The following is a 13,606-nucleotide window of genomic DNA, read 5'->3' as shown; positions in this document are numbered from 1 at the left end:
GAAGACTAACACTGAGCAATTTTGTCTGTCAAGCAATCTACTAAAAATGCATACATATCCATTATTTTATTTACTGAGAGCACCAACAACTTATAATGTGGTTTCTGGTGTCTGTCTGATTTGTTCTCTCTGATGTAACAGCCTTTGCCTCTCTCCTTCCCCAGCAAGCTTAGGGCTGAATTGTAGGCCAAGCTAAGTTTGCACTGAAGTGGCTTCTGGTAGCTAAGCTGGTCGTGCTTTGGAAGATCTGGTAGAGTTGTCTCTAAGGAGACAGCCTTTAGAAAGGGTATGAGGAGCCCTGTACAGGGGGTGCTGAGGTTCCAGAGGAACGGGGGTGGAGGAGTGGGTGGGAAAGGAGCTGAACCAACACATGTGTGATCAGGGCCTAAAGGTCTCTGTTCTATCAGGGACTCATTACATACTACCAGGTATATATTCCTCATGCTGCTTATGCAAATGCAGGAATAAGGGAGAAAAACGGGGGCGGGGGAAGAGATCAAAGAAGCATCAAGAGCTCTGGAACAAGGGGCAAGCTCTTAATTTCACATTATTTCACCACAGTTTCTTGGGCAATTGGGACCTAAATCTAAGGCAGGTGTAGGCTGTAGCCTTAATTCATCCTGGCCCAAAATCTAACTACATGATCATTAGCATCAGGAAACAGGCTTGCAGTCTATCCTTGCCTTTCCCATTACCAGCCAACCACATGTCCTTAGGCAAGCTCTGTAACCTCTTGCCTTCACAACTTCGTGGAAAGATGAAAGCACTTTAAAAACTTTAAAACAGACAAACTTAAGATTTTAGCACAGGGGAAAACAAAATACAACTAGGACCATGAGGAGCTCCTGAAAGCAGAATCTGAGAGCTGTAGCAAATACACTGATGAGGAGGTGATGGGGAGTATAGGTGGACAGCAGGGGGCTGCTGTTGCCACCCCCACCCACCCGTTTATAACCCAGGGTTTGTTCCCCTGGAGAACCCTTAACTGTACCTATGCTGAAATGGGCTCCAGCAGGCTAGGCAGGCAGGCTGCCTGGGTACATATGGCTACACAAGAGAACCAAATGAAACTCACTACTTCTGAAAGGTTACTGCCACCTTTTAAGAGAGACCCTTGGGCTTCTGAAGGTAGCCCTGAACTGAAAAACTCCCTAATTAGCCCTAGTTAGGTCAAACCTTTACAGAGCTGGGAACTGGTTCAGTCTTGCAGAAGTCAGGGTCAATTTCAGAGCAATGGAAGGGGGACTGGCTTCTCTTGCCATTGGCCACAAATGCAGGGAGAGCCAGAGCCACTCTGGCACCCCCAAGGTAGCCAGGAAGGGGGGAGCGCCTGGGTGGCTTAGTCGGTTAAGCGGCTGCCTTCGGCTCAGGTCATGATCCCAGGGTCCTGAGATTGAGCCCCGCAGGGAGCCTGCTTCTCCCTCTCCCTCTGCCTGCCTCTCTGTCTACTTGTTCTATCTCTGTCAAGTAAATAAATAAGATCTTAAAAAAAAAAAAAAGGTAGCCAGGAATGGAAAATGCAGACATTGAACCTGAAACAAGAAGCCATTTCCTTGGGAGCACTGTGATGTGGGCCATACTTGGTGACTCTGGGCCCACATCCTCCAGCCTAGCAGCTGCTGTTTACTTCACAAAGTAACCAGCTCCTGTTTTTCACTACCAGAGATTGAGGCTTGGAAAGAGAGAAATGTTCCATCTGAGAAAGTAAAGAGATAATGGGTAGTTTTAGGGGGCAGAGGACCCTTCCTCCCAATGAATGTAAGATAATTTCCACCCTGACCCAACAAGATCTTCTCAGAGACCACTCTGCACTCAAAGTGTGTAAAGACAGGGTAATTGTCAGCCTACTATGGACCCAGCTCATTCTAAGGTGAAAGAAAGAGAGCTAGCCAGGGGCTATTCCCTTCTCCATGAGAGACCACTTAAGGAAGAGCAGATAGGGTTTTCACATCCCCTAAAATCAGGACAGCTAGAAGTGGGAGGCTGAAGAGACCAGCAGCAGCAATCCAAAAGATGACCTCATGAGCTCAAGGAGCTGCCTGCTGGGTTGTTAGAAGGACATGCAGCTCCAGAATCAGTATTTGATGAGGCCCAGTAAAGCAAAACAGTCTTCTCCCCATTCCTGCCTCTCAAGGCACTCCAATCACAGCCACTCTGATGTCTGCTGCTGCTTTTATCCTATTCCTGATACATTAAAACAGTGTAGTGCCACTGCTGCTGACCACATGGGCTGTGCAGAGGGGCTTCCTTGCAAAATTTTAGTTAACAACCTAAAACAGAATGGGTGTGCCTCCACCAGACAGCAAAGTGTGCACTGGGACCCAGAAAGCCTACTCATATTCCTTTTGCCTTTCCAGGCCTGGAGTCCCTACGGGACAGTGCCCATTCCACCCCAGTGCGTTCTTCCTCCCATGGGGACACCTTCCTGCCTCACGTGAGAAGCAGCCGGGCAGACAGCAACGAGCGAGTCGCTGTGATTGCAGACGAAGCCTACAGCCCTGCAGACAGTGTGTTGCCCACCCCTGTGGCTGAGCACAGCCTGGAGCTGATGCTACTTTCCCGGCAGATCAATGGGGCCACCTGCAGCATCGAAGAGGAGAAGGAGTCTGAGGCCAGCACTCCAACTGCTGCAGAGGTGGAGGCTCTTGGGGGAGAGCTGAGGGCCCTGTGTCAGGGGCACGGCAGGCCAGAGGAGGAACAGGTGAATAAGTTTGTTTTAAGTGTCCTCCGTTTGCTCCTTGTGACCATGGGACTCCTCTTTGTTTTGCTCCTCCTCCTGATCATCCTTACCGAGTCTGACCTTGACATTGCCTTTTTCCGCGATATCCGCCAGACCCCCGAGTTTGAACAATTCCACTATCAATACTTTTGTCCCCTCAGGCGATGGTTTGCCTGCAAAATCCGCTCAGTGGTGAGCCTGCTCATTGACACCTGAGAAGGCATGACTCCTCCCGATAACTAGCCAGGTGGACCAAGGAGCCTGGCTGCCCATTCCCAGCAATGGGACCCATCGCGGAACCATCGGCACATGTACCAAGTCCTCCTCTCATGACTCAAAGTCCACAGCCTAGGAGGGTCATTTCCCAGAAGGAAAAAAGAACAGGCTCATGCCCTGTCTAAACAAACTGGGAGAACTCATTTCCTTCAGAGGTTCTTTCAAGAAAGGCTCAGCGACTCTGTTTCTCATCCTCCCAATTTGCAGGATAATTTTTGGTTTTGAATTTTGATTTTTCATAGATGTGTAGTATTTTCAAAGTATCAAATAAAAATTTATTTTACTATTACTGATTATCGCAGTAGTGTCACCTAGCAGATGGGACACTAGCTGAAGACTGGAGAGCTGTTGTCTTCTGTATTCTGCAGGAGCTTTCCTACTGGGCTCCAGGAGACTCAGCAGCGCAGCCTCAGCAGGGCGAGCCAGGGGTCTGGACAATGGGAACTATCTAGGTTTTCTTGCCAGACAAGAGATTTTTAAAAAGTAAACATCCATGTAGAATGATTAAATGGAAAGTTGCTTCTTATGATGGTCTGAGTTGGATTTTCTTTTCCTTTTGTTTTTTTCAAATCTGAGCAGAGTGGGCATCTGAAGGGACCACCGCTACAGCAGCAGCAGGAGCAGGGGTGGGGTAAGTCTGTCCCCTTAGACTAGATCCTAGTGGGCATCACCATGAGTTTTGTATAATGAACTTATTAGACTTCTGTGATTTTTTTTTTCCTGAAGAACCTCCAGATTTTTATAGTGCTTCAGAGACATTAGTTGAATTCAGTGGTGCCAGAGACAGGACTGTCAGAAATGTTGGACAAAGTGTAGTTAACAGAACCCAGAGCCAAGGTACCTGAGAAACTGTTGAGATTCGGAGAGCAGTACCTATTTTGTACAACCCCCCACAAAAAAACTATTTCAATTTATATTTTAACAACAAATGTTATTTTCTTATCAATTCATATTTTGTTTTTACTTTATGGATTAAGAAAATAGAGCCTGATGAACTAAACGATGCAAGAAAGAAAGTGATCCTGAGAATGAAAAGCTTCAGAAAATAGAATTCCAAGATCAACAAACAGCCTTGGAAGGGACCAGGAAAAGAATCTAAATAGGCATACTAAAAGATGCCTACGAAAGAAAGAAGGTGAATGTGGCAGAGACCAACACTTAGATGTGGAAATACTGCCCCCTAGGGTCATCCTCTGCATCAGGAAAAGAAAGATTGTAGGAAAGCATTTGCCATGCTTGCTGAGGGAAGCTGTGGAAGCATGCAAAAGCACAGCATGTGAAGGGTGAGTGTGGGGTCCAAGGCCCAAGCTCTGCAACTCTTAACCACCACTCATAAGATCTTGTTTTCATCTCAGGGAGAGATTGCTAAGTCATCTGGGGCCTGAGGACTCATTTAAGGATGGTCAGTAAACATATTCCTAGGAACTCCACAACAGTGGAGCCGCTGCTAACATCCTATGATGTTGGGCAGCCCCAAATGCAGAACAAAATGAATCACTTGTAGATTTGCTCTCCCCTAGTTTGTCCCCTGAAATAGCAGAATCATGTCCATATACAGAGTATAACAGCTGTTGAATTAACAAGGGGTGTGGGGTGGGGCAGTGGATTGTGTAATTTTAAATGCCCTTTCATCTAGACCAGGGGTTGGCAAACTTCTTCTGTAAAGTGCCAGATAAAAATATTTTTTATTTTGGTTTTGTGGGCCATACTCCATGGCAACTACTCAACTCTGCAGTGATAGCACAAAAACAGCCATCCATAGGTAATACATAAACAAAGGAGCATGGCTGTGTTCCAATAAAAGTTTATTTTAGGAGCTGAATTTGGACCACAGGCCATAATTTGCCAACCCCACCTAGACAATAAAACTGCTCCTTACCAGTAGTATGTTAGCAGAAAGACGGCCGGCTCTGCTCCCATTCCCTACTTGCTAGAGATCCAGGACCATTTCCCAGTGGAGACACTGGGGTTGCTTGTATAAAGGGTGCTTGAACAACCAACCAGCAAAGAGGTAGCTAATGCCAAGATGAGCAAGATTAAGTGTTGAAATGCTAAAACTCAGCCAGAATCTAAGAATGGAAGAGGAATGTCTGATCATTTCCATACCAGCAACAATTTGGGCAGAATTAAAATCATCTATTTACCAAGTGACAAGACAAACTGAGGGAGATCCTAGTAAAAATTAGGGATCACTTAGAACCAACTAGCCACTGCCACTTGTCATCTACACAGGAAAGGCTTTAGTTACCACAGGACAGAAGTGAAAAGTAGACTCAGAGATGAAAAGGCTGTCAGGAGATAGGGGGCTGGTTGTAACCTGGATATCTACTGTCTTATGCAACATAGCAGATTATCTTTTAGTGTAGTGTTCCTACCTCAGTCTGTAGAATATGGTGTTTCTATGCAGTGAGTGATAGCCTTGACACTGACCTTTCATAGTCACATTAAAGAAAGATGCAGTATTCCATTTCCTGGTATGTTACTTGTGTCTAGAGTTCTAACAATACAATAGTCCATACCACTTCCAAGAGCTGGATTTTGCTCTCTGAACAGAACTTTTGGGTTATTTTTTTCCAGGGCTTACCCCAGAAAATACAGATAGTAAAGTTTCCTTCTATTTGCTTTTCAAATAGTGCTTGAATAACAAAACTCCTTTGTTGGTAACTAGTCTTTTTTTGGTATCTCCCCATCATTAAACATCATTGTTCAAATTTTTAACCTGGTTTTACTGTGTTCCACTATGTCTCCCATTTTCTCTCAGAATTAGTTTGATCTCATTGTAGAAAAAAAAAACAATGGTTTCCATAGCTTCATCCATCAGAGGAAATAAAACTCTTACTAAAGGATAGTGTACTGCATCTTTAAGCAGTAGAAGGTAAACTACCTGCAAATGTGAATTTCTTAGTTTCATTAAAAAGTATAATTGTTAACCTTTCGTGTGCCAAAAATTCTAAGTTACATTTTCCTTCAAAGCAATGTACTTTTTTCTACATATGCAGTATGTAGTTAGCATAAAATCATTGGTGCCATGAAAATTATTTTTTAAATTAAATAAATATTTAAATATCATGGAAGAGTGGACTCTTTCTTTTTTAACTTACAGCTTGTCTCACTTTTTCCTCCTTAAAGTTACCAACACGTAGATAAAAAGATAGATAGATACCCAGGGGGATTTATACAACTGACTACTTGTTCATGAATGATCATTTGGCTCATATCCATCTATTATCCTTGTCCCTCCCCCCAAATAAATACTATTAAGAACTTGGAAGCTGTAATAATGGAATGATTTTAGAGATGAACTGGACCTCATTTTTCTCATGAGGAAAACCAAAAAGTGATTTTCTGAAGGTTACAGAGTTAGTCTTAGAACCCAAAAGTAGAACCTAGATGGTCCAGGGTTCCTGGCTGGCTCGGTAGGTAAAGCATAAGACTACTGATCTCAGGGTTGTGAGTCTGAGCCCTACATTGCGTAAAGAGATTAGGCACATGAGTCTGTCCTCCCCCCTTCCCATGTATGGTAACTGGCTGAAAAGATTTACATCTTTGGGGGCGCCTGGGTGGCTCAGTCGTTAAGCGTCTGCCTTTGGCTAAGGTCATGATCCCAGGGTCTTGGGATTGAGCCCCGCATCAGGCTCCCTCCTCGGCGGGAAGCCTGCTTCTCCCTCTCCCACTCCCCCTGCTTGTGTTCCCTCTCTCGCTGTGTCTCTGTCAAATAAAATCTTAAAAAAAAAAAAAAAAAAGATTTAAATATTTGTATTCACAGCCCTCAAGCTCCCTGTTTTCCTGGAAACTGCCTTTGCAAAGTCATCTCTGTGGAAAGGAAACTCAAAGACCTGAATACCAAAACAGGACTGAATCAACTCAGATTTTATCAATTCTCGATCATTTGTAGTCTCACCTATCTGTCCACCTATGACAAGAATCATCTCCTTCCTCCTTAAAGTCATATAAGAAAGGCTGGGCATCTCAAAGAAAATGATTCAAGTGGAATACAGAGCTTACATACTTAAGGGATATCACAAAGCACAACCTAAAAAAAAAGTTTATCCCAAAAAGAGAGAGCAATTGTAATATACAAATAATTACAGAAGCCACACAGTTTTAAGCAAGTCTCTGGGAGAAGTACCTTTCACAACAGATTACAGTTTAAGGATGTCCTAAGGGAGACAACTTTATGTGCTTTCTAGATTTAAACAATTACTCCATTATAGAGCTTTTCACTGAGAAACAAGTCCCCCCCACACTCTCCTTCCTTCCTGCATTGCCTCAGGAAGACACTTTATTAAGTTTAATTAAATATAAATAGCAGTTTATGAAGCTAAAATGGCAAAAGAAACCACAAAAGTGAGAAACATCAAGAATTTGCTAACATTTATTGCAGAAACCAGGCAATTATGACCAAGTATTCAAAGCTTAAAGGATGGTGCTAATTTCAATGAGTGTATTTTTCAATATTGTTAAAAAAGTTCTCACAGAAGTTGCCACCCTGGAACCTGTGAAATGAAGTGGTATCAAAAAGGGAAAGGAAGCCTTAGAGGCTTCATTTACTATCTCCAAGGCAGTTTAAAAGAAGTCAACCTCACTTAGCTTTACTTTCCATTTCATAAATTAATGTTCCATTTCACTTACCAATTCCTATACTCCTATCATCAAGAAAATAGAGAACTCTTGTTACTTATAAACACTCACAACCTACTTAATAAACTAGGCCTCAAAATTAGACTTAACCTCTCATTACAGAGAAGGAAACTATACATGTCATTTTATTTGTGATATATAATTTGAGAAGATATTTCCTCTTAGAATTCAAACATATTGCCAAAAACAATTTACAACAACAGTCTTTCAGTAGTAGTTTGGCAATGAAGAGCAATGAAAAAAGTCGGATAGGTGCTATCACACGGTAATGTTAGTCACTGAGTTAAGTAGCTACCTTCCAACAACAAACACATTCACATTGCCCTAACTTCTGGGGGGAAAAAAAAAAGTTTACGACAAAATGCCCAAAGTGGTTTATCATAACATTTCCCAATATGAATTAGGAATGAAGGTATTCACTTAATAGGCTAATGAATCTCCTCTGGAGAGTTTAAAGACAGGGACAGAAAAGGGTGTCTGGGATCTTCTAAAGCAGGAGCTTTCACTTCTTTAACTATGACCCACAGTAGTACCACAGTAATAAAGACATATGTTTTACATCAGAATATACATATGCATATACACTTACATATATGTATGCACATATTACTAAGTTTCACAAAACAACACTTACTCTAATTACATTTATTATTCTTTACTATTTCTTTCCTTTTCCTTTTTTTAAATTTAAAGGCTGGTCATGGCTACATTGATTTCATGTGAATAGCTACAAACCACAGTCTGGAAAACACTGGTCTGAAGGCAATCTCACATTGGATAACAAGGGTCAGGCAGATCCAAACCCTGTTCCTAGAAGCCCTACAATTTCTTGGCCATGCTTCAGGAGCCATCTAGAGGAGGTAAAAGGGTCAGCACACAAAGACCCAGGCCCCTGTCCAAGTGAACTAAGGCTCAATAATTATCTTAGGATTTCGCTTTTAATTTAAAGGCAGGAAGGGGGAAAAAAAGAGTTCTCCATTAAAAAAATAAAAGTTTCAAAATCACTAAGTTAGATGACTTTTCAGGATCCCTTCCAGTGTGTAAGTCTACAAATATTCACTCCAAACCATGAAATAAACCACAAATCCAAATATCACTACAGAATCAAAACCGTATCATTAAACCAAAAAAACTTTTCAAAGCTTTGTAATTTATAATGCCAGAATTTCTCAACATACTGCCTGATTAAAAGTGCTGAAGCCCTCACAGCCTCCCCTCAAATTCCTTCCCCACCCTAAAGAAACAACTTAAAAGGCTTCTCCCTTACTAAACATGTTAAGTATGTAACTGTATACATTCTGCTTACAGTTCTTATTAATAAAGCAATTTTATATTCACTAAATAGAACATATTAAAAACAGGCCAAGCCACATGAATTACTAGCCTCCTTAGACACTGATTAATTTGAACAAATTGGTGTTGCTAAACCAAACACTCAGCAGCTTTCTTAATTCATAAAAACATGTATCTTCCCACTGGAATTACCTCCAGCCAAAATATACCGAGTTGGGTGCATAGTGTTGATGGAACACACAGAGACAAGGCATTCTCCACCAAAAAAAGAATGCACCTGCTTTCCTGTCTCATGGAAGATTTCTACCCGTCGTGGATGAGCCATGCTGCCAACTATGACACAATCTTCTTGTTTAGGGTCCCACACAGCCTGGAATCTGGTCAGCCATCGCCCAGTGATAGTGTTGTGCCTAGTGAAAAAAACAATTTTTTTAAAGGCTAGTGTTAAATAACTTAAGGCAGCAATGGGCAGAGGGTAAACATGGCATTGCTCCTAAATGCTGGTTTTCTCTGCCAAGTTTCTTTTCATCAAGTTACTGAGTTACCATCAGCCTAACTTCATCCTTCATATAAAAGTAAAAATCAGGACAGAGATATCTTCTGTACTTCTGAATCTCCACTGCCAACTACAGTGGTTGTACTCAGTGGATGGTCACTGTCTATTAAAATAGCACCTTTTTTGTTCACTATTTCTTAGCTCAATGGACTCCATGCCCTCCGTTTTTACACATACAAAATAGAAGAAGCCCTAGAAGTAAACAATATACAATCTATGTTATTGCCATTTTAATAGGATCTGTAATCCCATATTTGTATTCCCCTGATAACCAAACCCTGAAATCACTTTATATTCCATACAACTTTAAAGTAAAAAATACATTTGGGGCTCAAACAAGACATCACAATGGAAATTAGAAAATATATAACAAATGAAAAATGAAACACAACATACCAAAATTTAAGGGATGCTATGAAAGCAATAGTAAGGGGGAGATTTATAGCAGTGAATACTAAAAAAGAAAAGATCTCGGGGTGCCTGTGTGGCCAGGTAAGCGTCCAACTCAATTTCTGCTCAGGTCATGATCTCAGGGTGGTGAGATCAAGTCCCATGTCAGGCTCCGCCCTCAGCAGGGAGCCTGCTTCTCTCCTCCCTCCCCACTCGCGCTCACTCGCTAAAATAAATAAATCTTTATAAAAGGGGGGGGGGGCATGGGTGGCTCAGTCAGTTAAGCGTCTGCCTTCAGCTTAGGTCATGATCCCAGGGTCCTGGGATGGAGCCCCACATCGGGATCTGCTCAGCAGGGAGCCTGCTTCTCCCTTTCACTCTGCCTGTGTGCTCGCCCTCTCTATCAAATAAATAAAATCTTTTTAAAAATTTAAAAATTTAAAAATAAAAAGATCCCAAAATCAACACACTACACCTCAAGGAACTAGAAAAAGAACAACCTAAACCAAAAGTTAGCAGAAGGAAGGAAATGAAGATTAGAGCACAGCTAAATGAAAGGAGAATAGAAAAACAATAGAAAAACACAACACTGGTTTTTTGAAAAGATCAACAAAATTGATAAGCCCTCACCCAGATTGAAAAAAAAAAAAGAAAATGCAAGTAACTGAAATGAGAAATGAGAGAGGATATTACAACTTACAAAAATAAAAAAGGATTATAAGAGAATAGTATAAACAATTATATGCCAACAGATTGGTTAACCCAGAAGAAATGGATAGAATTCTCAAAAACATACAACTTACCAAGACTGAATCATGAGGAAATAGAAAATCTAAATAGTCCTATAACTAAGGGGATTAAAACAGCAATCAAAAACTTCCCAAAAAGAAAAAGCCCAGGATCAGACCAGGATCAGACATCTTCACTGGAGAATTCTACTCAACATTGAAAGCATTAACCCAGGGGCGCCTGGGTGGCTCCGTTAAGCATCCAACTCTTGATTTTGGCTCAGGTCATGATCTCAGGACTGTGAGACTGAGCCCCACATCAGGTTCCACTCTGGGTGTGAAGCCTGTTTAAGATTCTGTCTCTCCCTCTCCCCCTCCCCCGATCCCCTCTCTCTCCCTAAATAAATAAATAATGCCAATGCTCATCAAATTCTTCCAAACAACTGAGGATAAGGGAACACTTCCAAACTTATTTGAGGCCAGCACTACTCTGATACCAAAGCCAGACAAGGACCCTACAAGGAAATAAAATGACAGACTAACATCCCTAATGAATACTGATACTGACAAAATACTAACAAAATGAGGCTCCCTGCTCAGCGGGAAGCCTGCTTCTCCCTCTCCCACTCCCTCTGCTTGTGTTCCCTCTCTCACTGTCTCTCTGTCAAAAAAATAAAATAAAATCTTAAAAAATAAATAAATAGGGGCACCTGGGTGGCTCAGCCGTTGTCTGCCTTTGGCTCAGGTCATGGTCCCAGGGTCCTGGGATAGAGCCCCGCATTGGGCTCCCTGCTCGGCAGGAAGCCTGCTTCTCCCTCTCCCACTCCCCCTGCTTGTGTTCCCTCTCTTGCTGTGTCTGTCAAATAATAAATAAAATCTTTAATAAATAAATAAATAAAAATACTAATAAAATGAGTTCAATAGCACATTTAAAGGATTATACACCATGACCAAGTTGGATCTATCCCTAGAATGCAAGGATGATTCAACATACAAAACTCAATTGACATAATATACCACATTAACAGAATAAAGGACAAAAACAATATGATCATCTCAATTGATGCAGAAAAATCATTTGACAAAATCAATACCCTTTCATGATAAAAACATTCAATGAACTAGGAACAGAAGGAAACTATCTCAACATAATAAAGGCTATATATGAAAAGCCCAGAGCTAACATCATACTCGGTGGTTAAAGACCAAAAGCTTTTCCTCAAAGATCAGGGAAAAGGCAAGTATGCCCACTCCTGCCACTTCTATCCAACATACTATTGGAAATCTGGAAGGACTAAAGACACTAATCTAAATTCCAGGTGTTGACAACTGCACAGGTAGCCAGATTCTGAATGTGAGGCATAGCCATTACACCAACAAGGATTTGATAAGGGGGACATTCTGAGCAGTCACTTGATAACCAATTAGACAAGAAAACGAAATAACAGGACTATAACAAACTCAAAAACTGTGCACCAAAGGAAACAATCAACAGAGTGAAAGACAATCCACAAAACAGCAGAAAATACCTGCAAATCATATATTCAGTAAGGGGTTAATATGCATAATATGTAAGGAACTCCTACAACTCAAAACAAAAATGACCCAATTCAAAAGTGGGCAAGACTTGAATAGACAGTTCTACAAAGAAGATATATAAATAACCAAAAAAAATGTACAACATCACTAACCATTACAGAAATGCAAATCAAAACCACAATGAGATATTACCTCACAACCATTTAGATAATCACTAATAAAAGAGCAGAATGATGAACATAAAGAGAAATTAGAACCCTGATGCACTGCTGGTAGGAATGTAAAACGGTGCAGCCCCTACAGAAAAACAATATGGAGGTTCCTCAAAAAAATTAAAAAATTCCTCTTCCTTGGTAATATCCAAAAGAATTCAAAGCAGGATCTTGAAGAGATATTTGCACACCCATGTTCATTGCAGCATTATTTACAATAGTCAAGAGGTAGAAAAAACCCAGATGTCCATCGACAGGTGAATGGATAAAGAAAATGTGGTATATACATACAATGAATATTATGTAGCCTTAAAAAAGGAGGAGGTCACATGCTAGAACATAAGTGAACACTGAGGACATGATGTCAAGTGAAATAAGCTAGTCACAGAATGACAAATACCATGATTCCATTCACACGAAGGATCTAAAGTAGTTAAAATCACAGAAATGTAAAGTAGAAAGATGTTTGCCAAGGTCTGGAAGGGAGGGAGAGGAAAGAATCAATGCTTACTGGGCATAAAGTTTGAAAAAAGAAATGAAGATGGGAAAATTTGTAAGAAAGGAAACAAACACACTTAAATGTAGCCTCCATAGACTATAAAATGCATGATGTAACAACATATATTGCACACTCTGGTCCCAACTTCATAAATACTGATAAAGAGGGATGTCTAGAAGAAGGCACTGACTAAAGTTGGATGTAAAATACATACATTAAAAGTAGCAGATTCAAAAGAGGGTAACCAGAGAAAGTAAGTGGGAAGGTAGGGAAACCCTTTAAGCCCACAACAAACAGGTACAAACAAAAGAGCTTTAGATGGCCTCACAGCGGGTAAGAGGTTACAATCTTCTTTAATAAGATAACATGAGTAATTCAAGTTGGAATATAGTCATTCACCTTAACCAAAAATAATCACCCAGCTGCAAAGAACAGCTACCAACTAAAAGGGATTGAACCCTTTAAAAGATACAGGGAACCTGGAAGCAAGAACCCTTCTGGACAGGATAGGAACTAGCAACCTGAGACATTTAAACAGTGTAATACAAAAATTCAAACCTTTTACATGTCTTTGACAATCAGATGTCTAATGTGTGCACTCCAACATATAGCTAATAGCAATCCAGGGTCTACATTATTCAGCATATGGAAACATACCTGATGGTAGTGAGCAGAGGAATCTCAGAGGATATACAGCTGCTGTCAAAGATTCTGCAAAACAAAGATCAAGAACAAAGTAACACCCTTTTTACT

At 41.0% G+C, this 13,606-nt stretch overlaps 2 protein-coding genes across 17 annotated transcripts in view; one reads left to right on the top strand and one right to left on the bottom strand.

Moving 5' to 3' along the window:
• FRMD5 (FERM domain containing 5) overlaps positions 1–6,144 on the top strand; it is a 308,115-nt gene extending 301,971 nt beyond the window's left edge. For 5 of the 11 annotated variants that reach the window (XM_027570568.2, XM_027570570.2, XM_027570567.2 and 2 more), the window contains one exon: positions 2,358–6,142. In XM_027570568.2, coding sequence (XP_027426369.1) covers positions 2,358–2,935 — 578 coding nt within the window. In that variant the 3' untranslated portion in view covers positions 2,936–6,142. Of the gene's footprint in view, positions 1–2,357 lie in introns of all 11 variants that reach the window. The other 6 variants (XM_027570575.2, XM_027570574.2, XM_027570573.2 and 3 more) reach the window with 5 other exon arrangements.
• Positions 6,145–7,354: 1,210 nt separating this feature from the next.
• The window catches only part of WDR76 (WD repeat domain 76), a 60,907-nt gene continuing 54,655 nt past the window's right edge, over positions 7,355–13,606 (bottom strand). For all 6 annotated transcript variants that reach the window (XM_027569525.2, XM_027569520.1, XM_027569523.1 and 3 more), the window contains 2 exons: positions 13,511–13,564; positions 7,355–9,339 (listed from right to left, as the gene is read on the bottom strand). In XM_027569525.2, the coding sequence (XP_027425326.1) occupies positions 9,084–9,339; positions 13,511–13,564 (310 nt within the window). In that variant the 3' untranslated portion in view covers positions 7,355–9,083. The remainder of the gene's footprint in view (positions 9,340–13,510; positions 13,565–13,606) is intronic.

Source organism: Zalophus californianus, chromosome 6 (genome assembly GCF_009762305.2).
Source record: "Zalophus californianus isolate mZalCal1 chromosome 6, mZalCal1.pri.v2, whole genome shotgun sequence".
NCBI lineage: Eukaryota > Metazoa > Chordata > Mammalia > Carnivora > Otariidae > Zalophus > Zalophus californianus.
This window is presented reverse-complemented; position numbering and strand designations above follow the sequence as displayed.